The sequence below is a fragment of the Pseudonaja textilis genome, chromosome 2, assembly GCF_049901715.1.
Source record: "Pseudonaja textilis isolate UNSWEBS1 chromosome 2, rPseTex1.2, whole genome shotgun sequence".
Classification (NCBI taxonomy): Eukaryota; Metazoa; Chordata; class Lepidosauria; order Squamata; family Elapidae; genus Pseudonaja; species Pseudonaja textilis.
The window spans coordinates 183,146,397-183,160,685 of NC_141991.1; the positions used below are offsets into that span (position 1 = coordinate 183,146,397).

At 38.0% G+C, this 14,289-nt stretch overlaps 1 protein-coding gene across 4 annotated transcripts in view; it reads right to left on the reverse strand.

Annotated features, from left to right (window-relative positions):
* Window positions 1-14,289, reverse strand: part of ADAMTSL1 (ADAMTS like 1) — a 507,559-nt gene that overhangs the window by 108,386 nt on the left and 384,884 nt on the right. For all 4 annotated transcript variants that reach the window (XM_087926578.1, XM_087926579.1, XM_087926577.1 and 1 more), the window contains one exon: window positions 9,340-9,478. In XM_087926578.1, coding sequence (XP_087782704.1) covers window positions 9,340-9,478 — 139 coding nt within the window. The remainder of the gene's footprint in view (window positions 1-9,339; window positions 9,479-14,289) is intronic.

Consider the following 14,289-nt stretch of genomic DNA (forward strand, 5'->3'; position numbering starts at 1 on the left):
ACACAATAAAATAAACACTAAATGATTACATTATACAAAAACATAGCATTAGATAATTAACTCACTCTACTTGTTCCTACAACCTACAAACAAAATATAAAGATATAAGGAACCAGGCGCTTTATTTTGCAAAAGATCTCATGAACTGATATAGGCTGATTAATTAGTTTGTATGAGAACCATAACAAACATTGAAATATTGCTAACAACTGTCTTTCTAGAATTAAAATTCTGGGAGGAGAAAGAGTTAATGCATATTTTTTGTTAAGAACAGAGAACTGTACTTTCTTCATATATTAAAAAACAAGGAATTAAATCTACATCTACCAAACTGGGAGAAATTCTATTAAAATTTAAATACAGTATAAATGTTAGGGAAGTCAGAGTAAGAGAAAGTGTGATGGTTTGGGAGGGGATCTTGAATCCTGCTCGTGATTATTTACTGAAAAACAAAAATGCTCTCTACTGATTTCATAGCACTGCAGTATAATAATTCTGTACATAACGTTAATTTTTAAAGATACTTCAATGCATTCTTTTTGTTTGGGTTGCTTTGTTTGGCTTTGCAAAATCTAACAACAATTATAATTTGGATCACATGCATTCCACATGTTTTGTAACACCAAATAATATATGGGAAGTATTCATTATCAGCCTATGCCCTAAAATCCCTCTTTAATACTTAAATATTGGCCTAGAAAAATTAACATGGCAAAAGCAATGCATTTAAGATGTAAAATTACATGCCTTACATGACCACTAGCACATAATAAAAACAACGACAAAAGATCAATGCTGTCATAACATCAGCTATGCAAATCTGTATGAACAGAGACTATTTGTCAAACTCAATTTGTTAAATGCTTCAGTTGGGCTTTTATTCTAAACTGAAGTTTTTACTCCACATGATAAACAAGCGATAAGATACATCTCAACCAGGGGTGGGATTCAAAAAATTTAACAACCGGTTCTGTGGGTGTGGCTTAGGTGTGGGTGTGGCTTGGTGGTCATGTGACTGGGTGGGCGTGGCTTGGTGGTCATGTTATTGGCTGGGCATGGCCAACTCAACATCACTCACATCGAGGCACACATCTCCTTGCCTGGCCTCTCATGACTGTGGGGATGCTGCAACAGTTGTAAATGTGAAAAATGGTCATAAGTCATTTTTTTCAGTGCCATTGTAACTTTGAATGGTCACTCCACACAAGCAAAGTACCAGCAAAGGAGGGGAAAAATACTCCAGAGAAGTTCCTGAGACAGGAAGACTAGTCCTGACAAGAATGTAATAAGGGTTAATGGAGAGTTTCTGTAAGCAACACCAGAATACTTCCTTCCTGCCTTCCTTACAGGATTAGGCCAATAATTTTTTCTAACAACTGGTTCTCCGAACTGCTTAGAATGTTAACAACTGGTTCTAGCGAATAGGTGTGAACTGGTAGAATCCCACCGCTGATCTCAACTAATCTTCCACTTGACTGCATTGAAGTCAACATCCTAAAAGTACTGTAGTATGCGATAAGTCCTTTGACCAATTTTGGCCAGATGTGAAGCCATTTCTTTCCTTGTCAATTGTAGTCATTTAACTCATTACAATTTTCATTCTCATACCAAACACAAGAACTTGAATAGTTCACAGGGGGAAGTAGGGAAAAAATGTCCCCCCTCCCACTCTCTAATTCAATAATGTTAGTTGGATATGTGATCTAGTAGAAACAGTCTGCTCTTACGAGTAGAAATATTTTGTCTGGAACATGATAGTCATTTCATGTAATTACAAGATGTAATTTCATAAGCCCCTATTTTTGAGTTCCTCAGAAATAAATATGAAATGAGGCTGCTTTTCTGTTACATTGGTTGACGCTTGAGTATATACATTTCTACATAGGTAGTGAACATGTAACAGGTTAAATCTACAAATACTGCACCATTTATTCACTGCAGCGAAATGCAATACAATCAGCTTACACTATTGGCTGTCTAATAATATTCATTATGAGGACTATTGCTGATGAAGCAGGAATTGGTGATTCTCAGGCCAGACAGACATATTAATATAAAAAGGGAATAGAAACCTCCAATTTTCAAGACTAGGAAAAGAATTACCAGAATTCCACTGACTCAAAGCAACAGGAAGAAAAGGCTAGGGTGTAAACTCTGACAATGACATGTATGTTCCCAGATCTTCTTTGCCCGTCTGTTTGTGTGATGTGATACAAACACACACGTCTGTAAGTTTATGCATATAAACAACAGATGACTTCATTCTTGTTTGCAATAATCAACTGACCTAAGCCATGTCAACTCTGAGAAGCTTCTCCTAAAGACTCAGGATTTATTCCTGAATAATCTGTAGAGGCTGACAACATTTTAATTCCTACAGGAATCCAATGGCCAACTATTTGAAGTGAGTTTGCCTCAAACACCCTCTCTGAAAACCACTGTTTTCTTAGAAATTTCATCTAAAAAATTAACACTTAAAAGTATTTGGTCAACTGTTCATATTGCTACGCAAAGAAACAAATAATAACAGGAAATTGTCAGGTATTAAGAGCCTTGGTGGTGCAGTGGTTAGAGTGCTGTACTGCAGGCCAATTCTGCTGACTATCACCTGTTCAAATCCAACCAGGCTCAAGGATGACTCAGCCTTCCATCCTTCCGAGGTGGGTAAAATGAGGACTCAGATTCTTGGGGGCATTATGCTGACTCTGTAAAACCGCTTAGAGAGGGCTGTAAAATCACTATAAAGCAGTATGTAAGTCTAAGTGCTATTGCTATTGCTATTAGTTAAAGCAGAGTGCGCATTAAGTCTGAGTGAAACTTTATGTATATATAAAAAGGCAAATGAGATTTTGCCCATGTACAAAAGCATATACAGTACATACATGCACATATTTTGTCCACTGCATTCAAAGCTTGCTGAGCTGAGGACCAATAGATCAAAGATTCATTGTATTATAAAAATTACTCTCTTGCTACCAAAGACTCATCTCTTTAGATTTAGGTGGAGGCAATTACACCTTCAATTTATTTTACTAGCAGTAAAATAAAGTTGTTCGGCACCAAATCATACAATGAGCATAATATCCCAGGTGTAATCCAAACTCTACAGTAATGTTTGCAGGAGAATGACTTATTTCACGGAGGCCAATTTTACTGATGCGGGATGGCAATTCTTTTTTTTTATTTTCCCCATAGTGATAGTTCAATAATTGCAGGAACTTACCATGATTGGGAACTGTTCCTGTAATCATTGCTTATCTTCTTATGTTTATTGTGCCAGCCAAAGATTGGCAACAGGTAAGCTGGCATCCCTCCATGTACATTAGTGAACCGAACTGCAACCAGTAAGAGGATAATTTTCTTCCAATGCACCTAAGGTCAGAACATTAGTTTAGGGGGTTCACAATATTTACAACTCTGTCCCCCAACAGATGGAAAATGGCAGTGATTCAAGAAAGGCAGGGGTTGCTTCTGCCTCGTTTCAATATCAACCTCGCTCTTCCTAATGGAAGAACAATCAGTTTTCCAACAGCAGAGCTGTGGTGCCTGACTGTCTATCTCTCTGTGAATATTAGAACGTTGTTCCCTCCTTACCAGCATTGACAAAGCTTGCATAGCTCTGGAAAGTCCAGAATATGATTTTTTAAAAATTCCCTGTTCACAAATAGAAAAACAGGATATGTAGAGAGAATTTTCTTCTTTTTCCCATACGTACATATGGTATCCTATGACTATCACTAAGCATTGTATCTTTTGATTCATGATGAATGCATTTATGATGACTATGATCATGACTCATCACTTATATCTTTTATGTACATCTGCATGAGGGAAAAAGTTCTCTCCTGAAAGATCAAAGCACCACATAAATAGATGTCCCAACTCTTAATGACTCACACAGCCCAGAATAAGGAGCCAGACTTATTATCTGCCCTCTACAAAGTGCCCATGCTCCTGTTCCTCTGATACACGTCAGGTCCTAGTAATTGTGGCCTGTAAGGGCAGCTAACTTTTTTTCAGATAGAACCCTCCATATATTTTAAACTTGCAGAAGTTCTTATTGTATAAAATATGCCGCTTCTGATTGGCCTTCTGAGCATGGATGTAACGGAGATAGGAATATAAATTTGCTGTCACATTTGCCTTATTGAAGATGATGATGTTATCTATTCAGTTGTGTCCAACTCCTGGCTATTCTATGACCAGGTCTCTCTGCATCTTCTGATCTTTCACTATTTCTTTGGTTTTCTCTATGCTCTGTCTGTCGTCAGTGTTGATAGGTCTCCAGCTGCCATGTTCTTTGGCAGTCTGGTTTTCTTTTACCACAAACTCTTCCGAACGTAATCGCTTTCTCCAGTGAATTCCTTTGCATGACATGGTCAAAGTAAGTGAGATGCAGTTTCACGATTTTGCCTTCCAATCACATGTCTGGTGTGATGTGCTCCAGTACTTGCTTTATTATTACTATCTACAGCAGAGGACTCCAAACTTGGACTCTTTAAGACTTGTGGACTTCAACTCCCAGAATTCTCCAGCCAGCTATGCTGATCTATAGTATTCAAATACATTTCAGCATTGTGATGACAGAGCAAGGGGAAAGTGGTAAGAAATTTCCAGCAGGATCTGCCAGTTTGAAATGAACTGAAGAGACCTCTATGATTAGTGAAGAAAGCATTCTCATGACTTTTCCAATGTATGCTTTTATCCATAATAAGCACTAATGTACAGCCCTTTTCATCTCACATTTGATAAGAGACCCAAATTCTACCCAGCACAGGAACCTGAATCCACTGTTTGTATTGAGCAGAAAGCAACAGAACAATTAAGCTTTTTTTCCCAGTTCCTCTGCTCAAAACCACAGTCTCCAAAGTCATTTGGAAGAATATCCAAATATTTGCGTATAGATAGAGGCTCTTTAAGTACTCTCCTTCTATGAATAGTTAATGGTATAAAGGGGACAAAGAAAAATATTCTTGCTCTGTCTCTGCTTTCTGAGATAATGGGACAAGTGGAATGCTTTCTCCACCTCTGCCTTTCTTTCTTTCTTTCTTTCTTTCTTTCTTTCTTTCTTTCTTTCTTTCTTTCTTTCTTTCTTTCTTTCTTTCTTTCTTTCTTTCTTATCCCATCTTATCATATCATCCCCAATTGTAGTAGCTAAGAGGTTTGAAATAAGTACTTATTCCTAGACTTTTTGCTCAAAGAAAGAGAACACCAAGGAAGCCTCACCTTTAAATATATTATAAAATCATTGTAATTATTATCATGGTTTGTTGCATAGTCAGCCAGATATTTAGGCTGGATTTGACATTGTTATCCACCTATCAAGTCCTCAAGAATATGGGAAAGGCAGAGGTTAATGTTTGATAAATAGAGAAATGTTTAGATTGAACAGGAAAGATAGATAAAGATGAGATGTTAGGCATTTTTTGCTTATGTATGTTTAAATATTCAAATAAAGATTATATAAATTTGATAAATTTTGATAAATGTGACACAGATTATTAACAATGTTAGCGTGAATTGGATTAATATAAATGATACCTAGTCAAATTTGTTCAGATACAATAGAGAACTGTTTAGATTGAACAAGAAGACAGAGATAAAGATGAAGAGTTAGACATTTTTTGCCTATGTATGTTTGAATAATATAATGAGAATTACTTAAAATGGATAAATGTGATAGCGATTATTAATACTGTTATTTTGAAATGGATAAATATAAGAATGATACCCGGAACCAACTCTGTTCACACACATTTGGATGGAAATTAAATAATAATAATAATAATAATAATAATAATAATAATAATAATAATAATAATAATAATAATAGTAAAAATATTTTTAAAATGTACTGCTGGGAGATATAAACTGTTCCAAGTATAAAGTGCCAATGGCTGATGGTGATTTTGTCAATGTTGATTGTATTCAAGTGGTGCTTTCTTTCGCCACAGCCATTCTACTTCTATTTGCAGGACTTTGTATTTTTTATTTATTTTCTCCAGTTTGTTCTTTTCCCTTCTCTTGTCTCCAGGTACTGCCATGTACACTATCCAGACTTTCTTACTGGCAATTGTTAAGTCAGGAATGTTAGGTGGCAGGTGCTTGTATGTTTGAATTTTATAAGTCCCAGGCACTTAAGCTTCTTCATTTACAGTTAATTTACAACCCAGATGGAAACAAAAGAAAACAACCAAGGTTAAAAGGAAGCTTTAGTCATCCTAACCAGGCTCTTCAGATCTCTTCAAAATACTAGCAAAGTGGGGGCTGTTTAGATCTTAATTCCATAGGGCAGGTGCCACTATAGAGAAGGCAAGCTTCTGATTTCCCGTCAAATGGCATTGTTGAATTGAAAAAAAAATCAGAACATACCAACCCCACCAGATACTATGGGAGATATATGGTCTCTGAGGTAATCAGGCCCCTATGCCATGTAGGCCTTACAGGAATCAACCAGGATCTTGAATTGCGCCTGGAAACAAACTGGCACTCCAAGGCCTACCCATTATTGTTTATGCTGCTGCATTATGGAACAGCTACAACTTCCAGCTCATCTTCGAGGGTAGTGCCACCCAGAGTCCATTGCAGGGGACGAGCCATGAGGTGACCAGGACACGAATGATTTTCTGAAGGGTCCCCTAATCTAGGAAAGGGGGCAACTTCAGATGGAGCTGCAGAAAGGCCTTCCAGGCCACCGCTATCACCTGTTCATTGAGCAAGCCTTGACAGTCCGGGAAGCCTTCCCCAAGTTGCACACCACTCCTGAATGGGGAAGTACCATTCAATCCAGGTCAGAGATGACAGTCAAAAGATTATGGGCAGTTGTCTCCCAATAGCTGAACAGCAAAACTATCAACTTAAACTGGTATGAAAATGTAATGATACCTTACCTCAAACTGATGGTTGACCATCCCTAGTGGTTTCATATACTTGTTACAATAGTAGGGTAGAGAATCCTCCCTACCAGAATATTGACTGGAACCACTACTACTACAGTAGGAAAGGATCCCCACATAAATATGGTCAATACTATTTTAAGTTGCTGGAAGTCCTATTAGGAGCAGGAGAATTATCATTTTCAAGGTTCTGATATAGATCATGTAACCAGAATGATCATTGCTGCTTTGATTCCATGTCCAGCCTGAGTTTGAATTGGAAATGATTTAGATAATCTACTTCATCCAAGGCTCTCTTTGGCCACTTTCTTCTCTACAATCTTCTCCAAATTGGCAGATTGGAGACAAGATAATAGTTTTTCATATAAGGTTGGATTGAGATAAGGCTTCTCTAAGAGAGGGCACACAGCTCTTATGCCCTGTGTCAAAGCAGTGTCAACTACTCTTGAATCTTCCCACTCTAGCCCTCCTTCGCTCCACCCCTTGAAGAAGCCAGAATCCAAATTACTGGTAATGAAGTTCTTGCTGCAAAGAACGTATATGCTTCTAACATTAAATTATTTTTAGCCATCGCAAACCGATACACAATTACACTAATCTCTCCAATGCAAAGGATCAGCTAATGATATAAATGTATGTTCCCTCAGCTACAAGATTCTATATCTGCTACCTCATCATAAACTGGAACTGAGATAGCAAAAGTCAGACAGGTCTTTATCAACATTTGTGCTTTTAAAAAGCTTTGTGCTTTTAAAAAGCTTTGTGCTTTTAAAAAGCTTCACAATGCCTCTCTTTTTTTAATGGCAGTCAGTGCCATTTTGATTTGTTCGCACATGTATTCACTTTTTTTACATTCCTGTATACTTACTGTCTACTCTCCCAAAATCACCTGTACACAACCCGAAACTTTCTCAACCACACAGACCTGTAGTGCATTATACCTAGGGTCTATTCAGAAGTATTTTTTAAATCTCTCTTTCTTCCCATCTCTTAGTTAGCCTGCACCATGTAGATACCTCTCTTAACATATCTGCCTTTGAACGATCAAGCCTGTGTACAAAATTCAATCAGAAAATAACAAGATCAATTCTTAGAAATAAATGGAATATGTGAGTCATCTATTATATAACAACAATGGCAAAAGGGATTATCTACACCTACTTTGATCTCTTTTGGAGAGCCAGATGTTCATCTGCAAATACAGTAATGTGGGCTCCATTTCTCTAATCATCAGGCTTGTTCAGAATTCAGAGGATGGATCGCATCTGTACTCTAACCAAGTCTTGTACCTGATGTAATTTCTCCCCCTTCCCAGACAGTCCAACGCTGTGCAAGGCTTATATGGAATGTGATATATTTTCTATAGGCCACAAGAACTTCTTTCAGTGAGACTGCAGAAAGCAAAACTGTTCCTATTGCTCCGCTCGTCCTTTCCACATATATTTTTTGTTGCTACTCTTCTTGGTTCATGCTCCTTCTTTGAATCCAATAATGCCTTAAATTTAAATCTCTCCTGTTTGTACAATCTCTTTCCATGTTGTTCTATTTTTTTACTTTCTGTTTTAATTCAACTTTTAAACTGAAATATCAATATAAAATATGATTTCAAATTGTACTGAAATACTTTAAAAATAGAACATATTATTTTTTAAACCCCTTTTTATTGCAAATCTCTCCTGTTGTTGTATAATCTGTGAATTGTCTGGCTTAGTTCATTTTCTAAGTTATTATTACTACAGGTAGTCCTGAACCTACAACAATTGAGCCCAAAATTTCTGTTGCTAAATGAGATAGTTGTTCTGTGAATTTTGCCCTATTTTACCGCCTTTCTTGCCATGTTTAAGTGAATCACTGCAGCATCTTAATTTAGTAACATGATTATGAAGTGAATCTGGCTTCCACACTGATTTTACTTGGCAGAAGGTCTCAAAAAGTGATGTCGTGACTCCGGGACACTGTAATTGTCATAAATATTAGTCAATTGCCAAGCATCTGAATTTTGATGGAAATACTACAACAGTTGTAAGTGTGAAAAATGGTCTTAAGTCCCTTTTTTCAGTGCTATTGTAAGTTCAAAATGTCACTAAACAGACTGCTGTAAGTTGAGGACTACCTGTACTTGTGACATGATTAAAAAAATCAAATATCTGAATGTTCACTCAAAAACGTTTCCATTAAAAAGAACCCTACTGATCTAAATGCCTTCTTTTATGTTATGCCACGTTAGTTTTCTGCAGCTTGTTTGCTTGTTGAGGAAGTATTTAAGCTCTTGATAAATAGCGAGCCACTCTTTTTGCTGTTGCTGTTGTCCAAATATAACACAAACATTCTATCCACATTCTACTAAGGAATCTTAATAAATCCCTGAGAAATTTTAAAAGAAAATAATTAACCTGTTTGTATCTCAGTATAAACAGCGTCTCAAAATTGTTAACAGATGTACCTTGCTGGACAAGGATCTAGGTTGCACTCTTGGAGTTTTGGCTTTGGCTTGATGTTTTCAGGGTAATAGTGGCAATATTGGTCAGCTACCACTCGATTGCTTCTCAGATCGTAGCATTCGGCAGATGTGAGCTGATAACCTTAAAAAAAATTGAGATCGGGTAAAGATAAGGACAGCTATGCAGTTCCACATCGACAAGCAAGTATGGTCTACTAATCTGAATAACAATGAGGCCCCACTAGGCAACCCACTGGGTCATTTCTTTCAGAGATATCCTTTACCGAAATAGAGATTAGCCTTAGTAAGACCACACCTAGAGTACTGCATCCAGTTTTGGTCACCACATCATAAAAAAGATGTTGAGACTCTAAAAAAATTACAGAGAAGAGCAACCAGGATGATTAGGGGACTGGAGACTAAAACATATGAAGAACGGTTACAGGAACTGGGCTTGGTTAGTCTAGTGAAGAGAAGGACCAGGGGAGACATGATAGCAGTCTTCCAATATTTGAGGGGCTGTCACAGAGAGGAAGGGGTCTAGCTATTTTCTAACGTGCCTGTAAGTCAGACAAGGAATAATGGATGGAAACTGAACAAGGGGAGATTCAACCTGGAAATAAGGAGAAACTTTCAGACAGTGAGAACCATCAACCAATGGAACAGCTTGCCCTTGGAAGTTGTGGGAGCATCATTACTTGAAGCTTTCAAGAAGAGATTGGACTGCCATTTGTCAGAAATGGTGTAGGGTCTGCTGGGGTGGAGGGGGCTTGGACTAGATGACCTATAAGGTCCCTTCCAACTCTGATTATCTGTTAAATCTGAGATGCAGAATGATCAAAGGTAGGCAAAAAAGTAGTGGGAACATGGGCAACTTTCAACTTCCTGCAGGCTTCTCCATTGACTTTGATTGTGGGAAACTGGCAGGGAGCCCCTGGAAATCATGATCATGTGGTGGCAATTGACTGTGGCAAGGCTACAGCAGCCACAATTCTGTGAATACAACTGGTATGACAACCTTTGGTATTTCAACACAGGAATAAAGGGGCATACTTTCTTTCAGTTAGCAAATTTGAGACATCTTGATGCAAAAAAAAAATTGTGTTGTGACGCACTGTTTGGGCTAACTAAAGGTACAAATAGGAGAGTGTTAGTACCAGTAGTATGTAAATGGACAAACCGATTGTAACTTGAAGTAGTAACATTCCTGCAAGAAATCTCATTTATGGTTTGTAACGCAAAACTAAAACACAGCACATACATCTTCTAAGCATAACTATATATCTGCTAGCGTAAGGTATCTCATTAGAGGACCCTACAATTAAAAGCATGTTGATTTATAGCCAATGTACAATTTCCATAGTGATTTTTCCATAGTAAATTTTTCTTACAAAAACACCTTAAAATGAAAGATAAACAAACAAACGTAATGTTTTTTATGTTATCGAAGAAGGGCCAAACAATGATGGCAATGTTGCAGATCAGGGAAACAACACTTTAAAACTTTTGTGGAAGCTAAGGGCCACTGTGGGTAGGGGATGGTAGAAATGGAGTTGTGTTACATGAACTAGTGTATACAACACACACATACACACACACAAGTACAAATAATCTCTCTCACACCCAGTTAGCTAGTTATCAATGTTTTTATTGTTTTATTATGTGTATTGAATCTATTTTAATGGCTCTTTTCCTGGGCAACACTTTCAGTTTCCATCCATTATCATTAAGCTGCAAATGAATTGGGGGGTTAAATATAGCTCTGGGCTCTGGGCTGGCTCACTTAGTTATGTTCAAACCTGAATATACATCTTAGGAATAACATTCAAATATCATATACTGTGTTACATATCTTTAACTTCAGATGCATAACTTAAAGGCAAATCAAATATATACAGGTGAAACTCGAAAAATTAGAATATCGTGCAAAAGTTCATTTATTTCAGTAATGCAACTTAAAAGGTGAAACTAATATATAAGATAGATTCATTACATGCAAAGCAAGATAGTTCAAGCTGTGATGTGTCATAATTGAGATGATTATGACTTACAGCTCATGAAAACCCCAAATCCATAATCTCAGAAAATTAGAATATTGTGAAAAGGTTCAATATTCTAGGCTCAAAGTGTCCCACTCTAACCAGCTAATTAAGCCATAACACCTGCAAAGGGTTCCTGAGCCTTTAAATGGTCCCTCAGTCTGGTCTAGTAGGAAGCACAATCATGGGAAAGACTGCTGACCTGACAGTTGTGCAGAAAACCATCACTGACACCCTCCATAAGGAGGGAAAGCCTCAAAAGGTAATTGCAAAAGAAGTTGGATGTTCCCAAAGTGCTGTATCAAAGCACATTAATAGGAAGTTATGTGGAAGGGAAAAGCGTGGAAGAAAAAGGTGCACAAGCAGCAGGGATGACCGCAGCCTGGAGAGGATTGTCAGTAAAAGGCCATTCAAAAGTGTTGGGGACTTTCGCAAGGGGGGAACTGAGGCTGGAGTCAGTGCATCAAGAGCCACCACACACAGATGGATCCTGGACATGGGCTTCAAATGTCCTATTCCTCTTGTCAATCCGCTCCTGAACAACAAACAACGTCAGAAGCGTCTTACCTGGGCTAAAGAAAAACAGAACTGGTCTGTTGCTCAGTGGTCCTCTTTTCTGATGAGAGCAACTTTTGCATCTCATTTGGAAACCAAGGACCCAGAGTCTGGAGGAAGAATGGAGAGGCACACACTGCAAGATGCTTGAAGTCTAGTGTGAAGTTTCCACAGTCTGTGTTGATTTGGGGAGCTATGTCATCTGCTGGTGTTGGTCCACTGTGCTTCATTAAGTCCAGGGCCAACGCAGCCGTCTACCAGGAGATTTTGGAGCACTTCGTGCTTCTTTCTGCGGACGAGCTTTATGACTTCATTTTCCAGCAGGACTTGGCACCTGCCCACACTGTCAAAAGCACCAAAACCTGGTTCAATGACCGTGGGATTACTGTGCTTGATTGGCCAGCAAACTCACCTGACCTGAACCCCATCGAGAATCTATGGGGCATTGCCAAGAGAAAGATGAGAGACATGAGATTGAACAATGCAGAAGAGCTGAAGGCCGCTATTGAAGCATCCTGGTCTTCCATAACACCTCAGCAGTGCCACAAGCTGATAGCTTCCATGCCACGCCGCATTGAGGCAGTCAATACTGCAAAAGGGGCCCAAACCAAGTACTGAGTACATATGCATGCTTATACTTTTCAGAGGTCCGGTATTGTTCTATGTACAATCCTTGTTTTATTGATTGCATGTAATATTCTAATTTTCTGAGATTGTGGATTTGGGGTTTTCATGAGCTGTAAGCCATAATAATCTCAATTATGGCAAATGACAGCTTGAATTATCTTGCTTTGCATGTAATGAGTCTATCTCATATATTAGTTTCCCCTTTTAAGTTGCATTACTGAAATAAATGAACTTTTGCACGATATTTTAATTTTTCGAGTTTCACCTGTATATATTATCATTCAAAATTGATGAATTCTGCTTGCAGTTGGTAGAAGTGGTGTCGTTTGTAATTTGCCTGTGCTTGTCTGTATATGAAAGATGGTTCCTAGCTTCTACTTAGCTCACCCCATGTGATATTTTATGCTTCTCTTTTAGTGATTTAATGTGCTGGATTGCTTTTTTCCCCCCTATACAAATCTTGAACTTCTAAGAGTGAGCACAGAAAATGAACTTAACAAAGAAATAAAAAAGAAAGCACAAGATCTCCCTAGCTACTCATAAGTTCTGGGTGATTTATCTTTTGCCTTGAAGCCCAGCTTTGCATTCTTCAATGGAAGCCTCCTTCTGTGCATTTTTCTCATTCCCCATCTCTAATTTCCTATATGGGAGTATCAGCTGTGGTTATCTCATTTCAATTACCAGAAGCCAATTGTCTTTTCTGAAGAGAAGGTGCTACTATCCTTGACCACAGAGGCTGGATAGCTCCCTCTGAGGTTTTATTTATGAGCCATGGTGACAATTACTAGAGTGAAAATGGAGTCTTCAAAAATGATTAAACCTTCAGTGGAAAGGTCAAACCATAGGCTTTTAAGCACACTAAGAAGTCATTATATATAGTGCTCTGTATGCACAAAAAGGTATTAACCTCTCCCCCTTCGTTTGATTTAGGAAACTAATAACTTGGATGTCATGCTTTAAGCAAGCTGCAGATCTGACATTTATTTATTTAGCATATGGCAACAGGTCTGACAATGAATGTACTATAAAATTAGTTAAAAACAATTTTTTGTCTTGATAAAGCAAAGTTACTTGGACAGCTATGGGATGACTTTTTAAACCTTCTCAGCCAGATCAAACCAACTCCAAATAATAACAATGGATGTACCAGATAAACCAGATGTACTACAGTGACAACTCCTTGCCACCCATCATTTTTTAATGTGAAGATCTAGAGTGATCGAGGGTCAAAGAGTAGTTCCCAACCATGAACTTGTTCTTTGCACAGCTCTAGCCATATTATAAACCCCGACCCTGGGAGTAGATTACCTCTTTGGTCCTGCCTTGGGCTTACATATTCTCATTATTTAAAAGGCAGCAATTAGGATATATGTGTATATATATAAAGATTGCAGATTACATGATAGTTTTTTCCTGAAACCAAATTGTTTATTAGAGAGTAGGTTGTTTGTTTCTAAGTGGAGGATGATGGATTGGTTAATAATTGATTCCATCACTTTACAGGGGACGCAGCATAAGGAGATTGGTCTGTAATTTTCAACTAAGCTGGGGTCTCCCTTTTTGAAGATGGGGATGACCGTGGCTTGTGACCATAGTTTTGACAAGGAGCTGGTCCTGAAAGATTTTTCAAAGATTATGCTTAGAGGTTTGGCTATGGCAGTGGGTAGTTTTTTTAAAGAAGTAGGCACATATTCCATCCGGTCCAATAGATAGAGATGGTTTTAGATTGTGT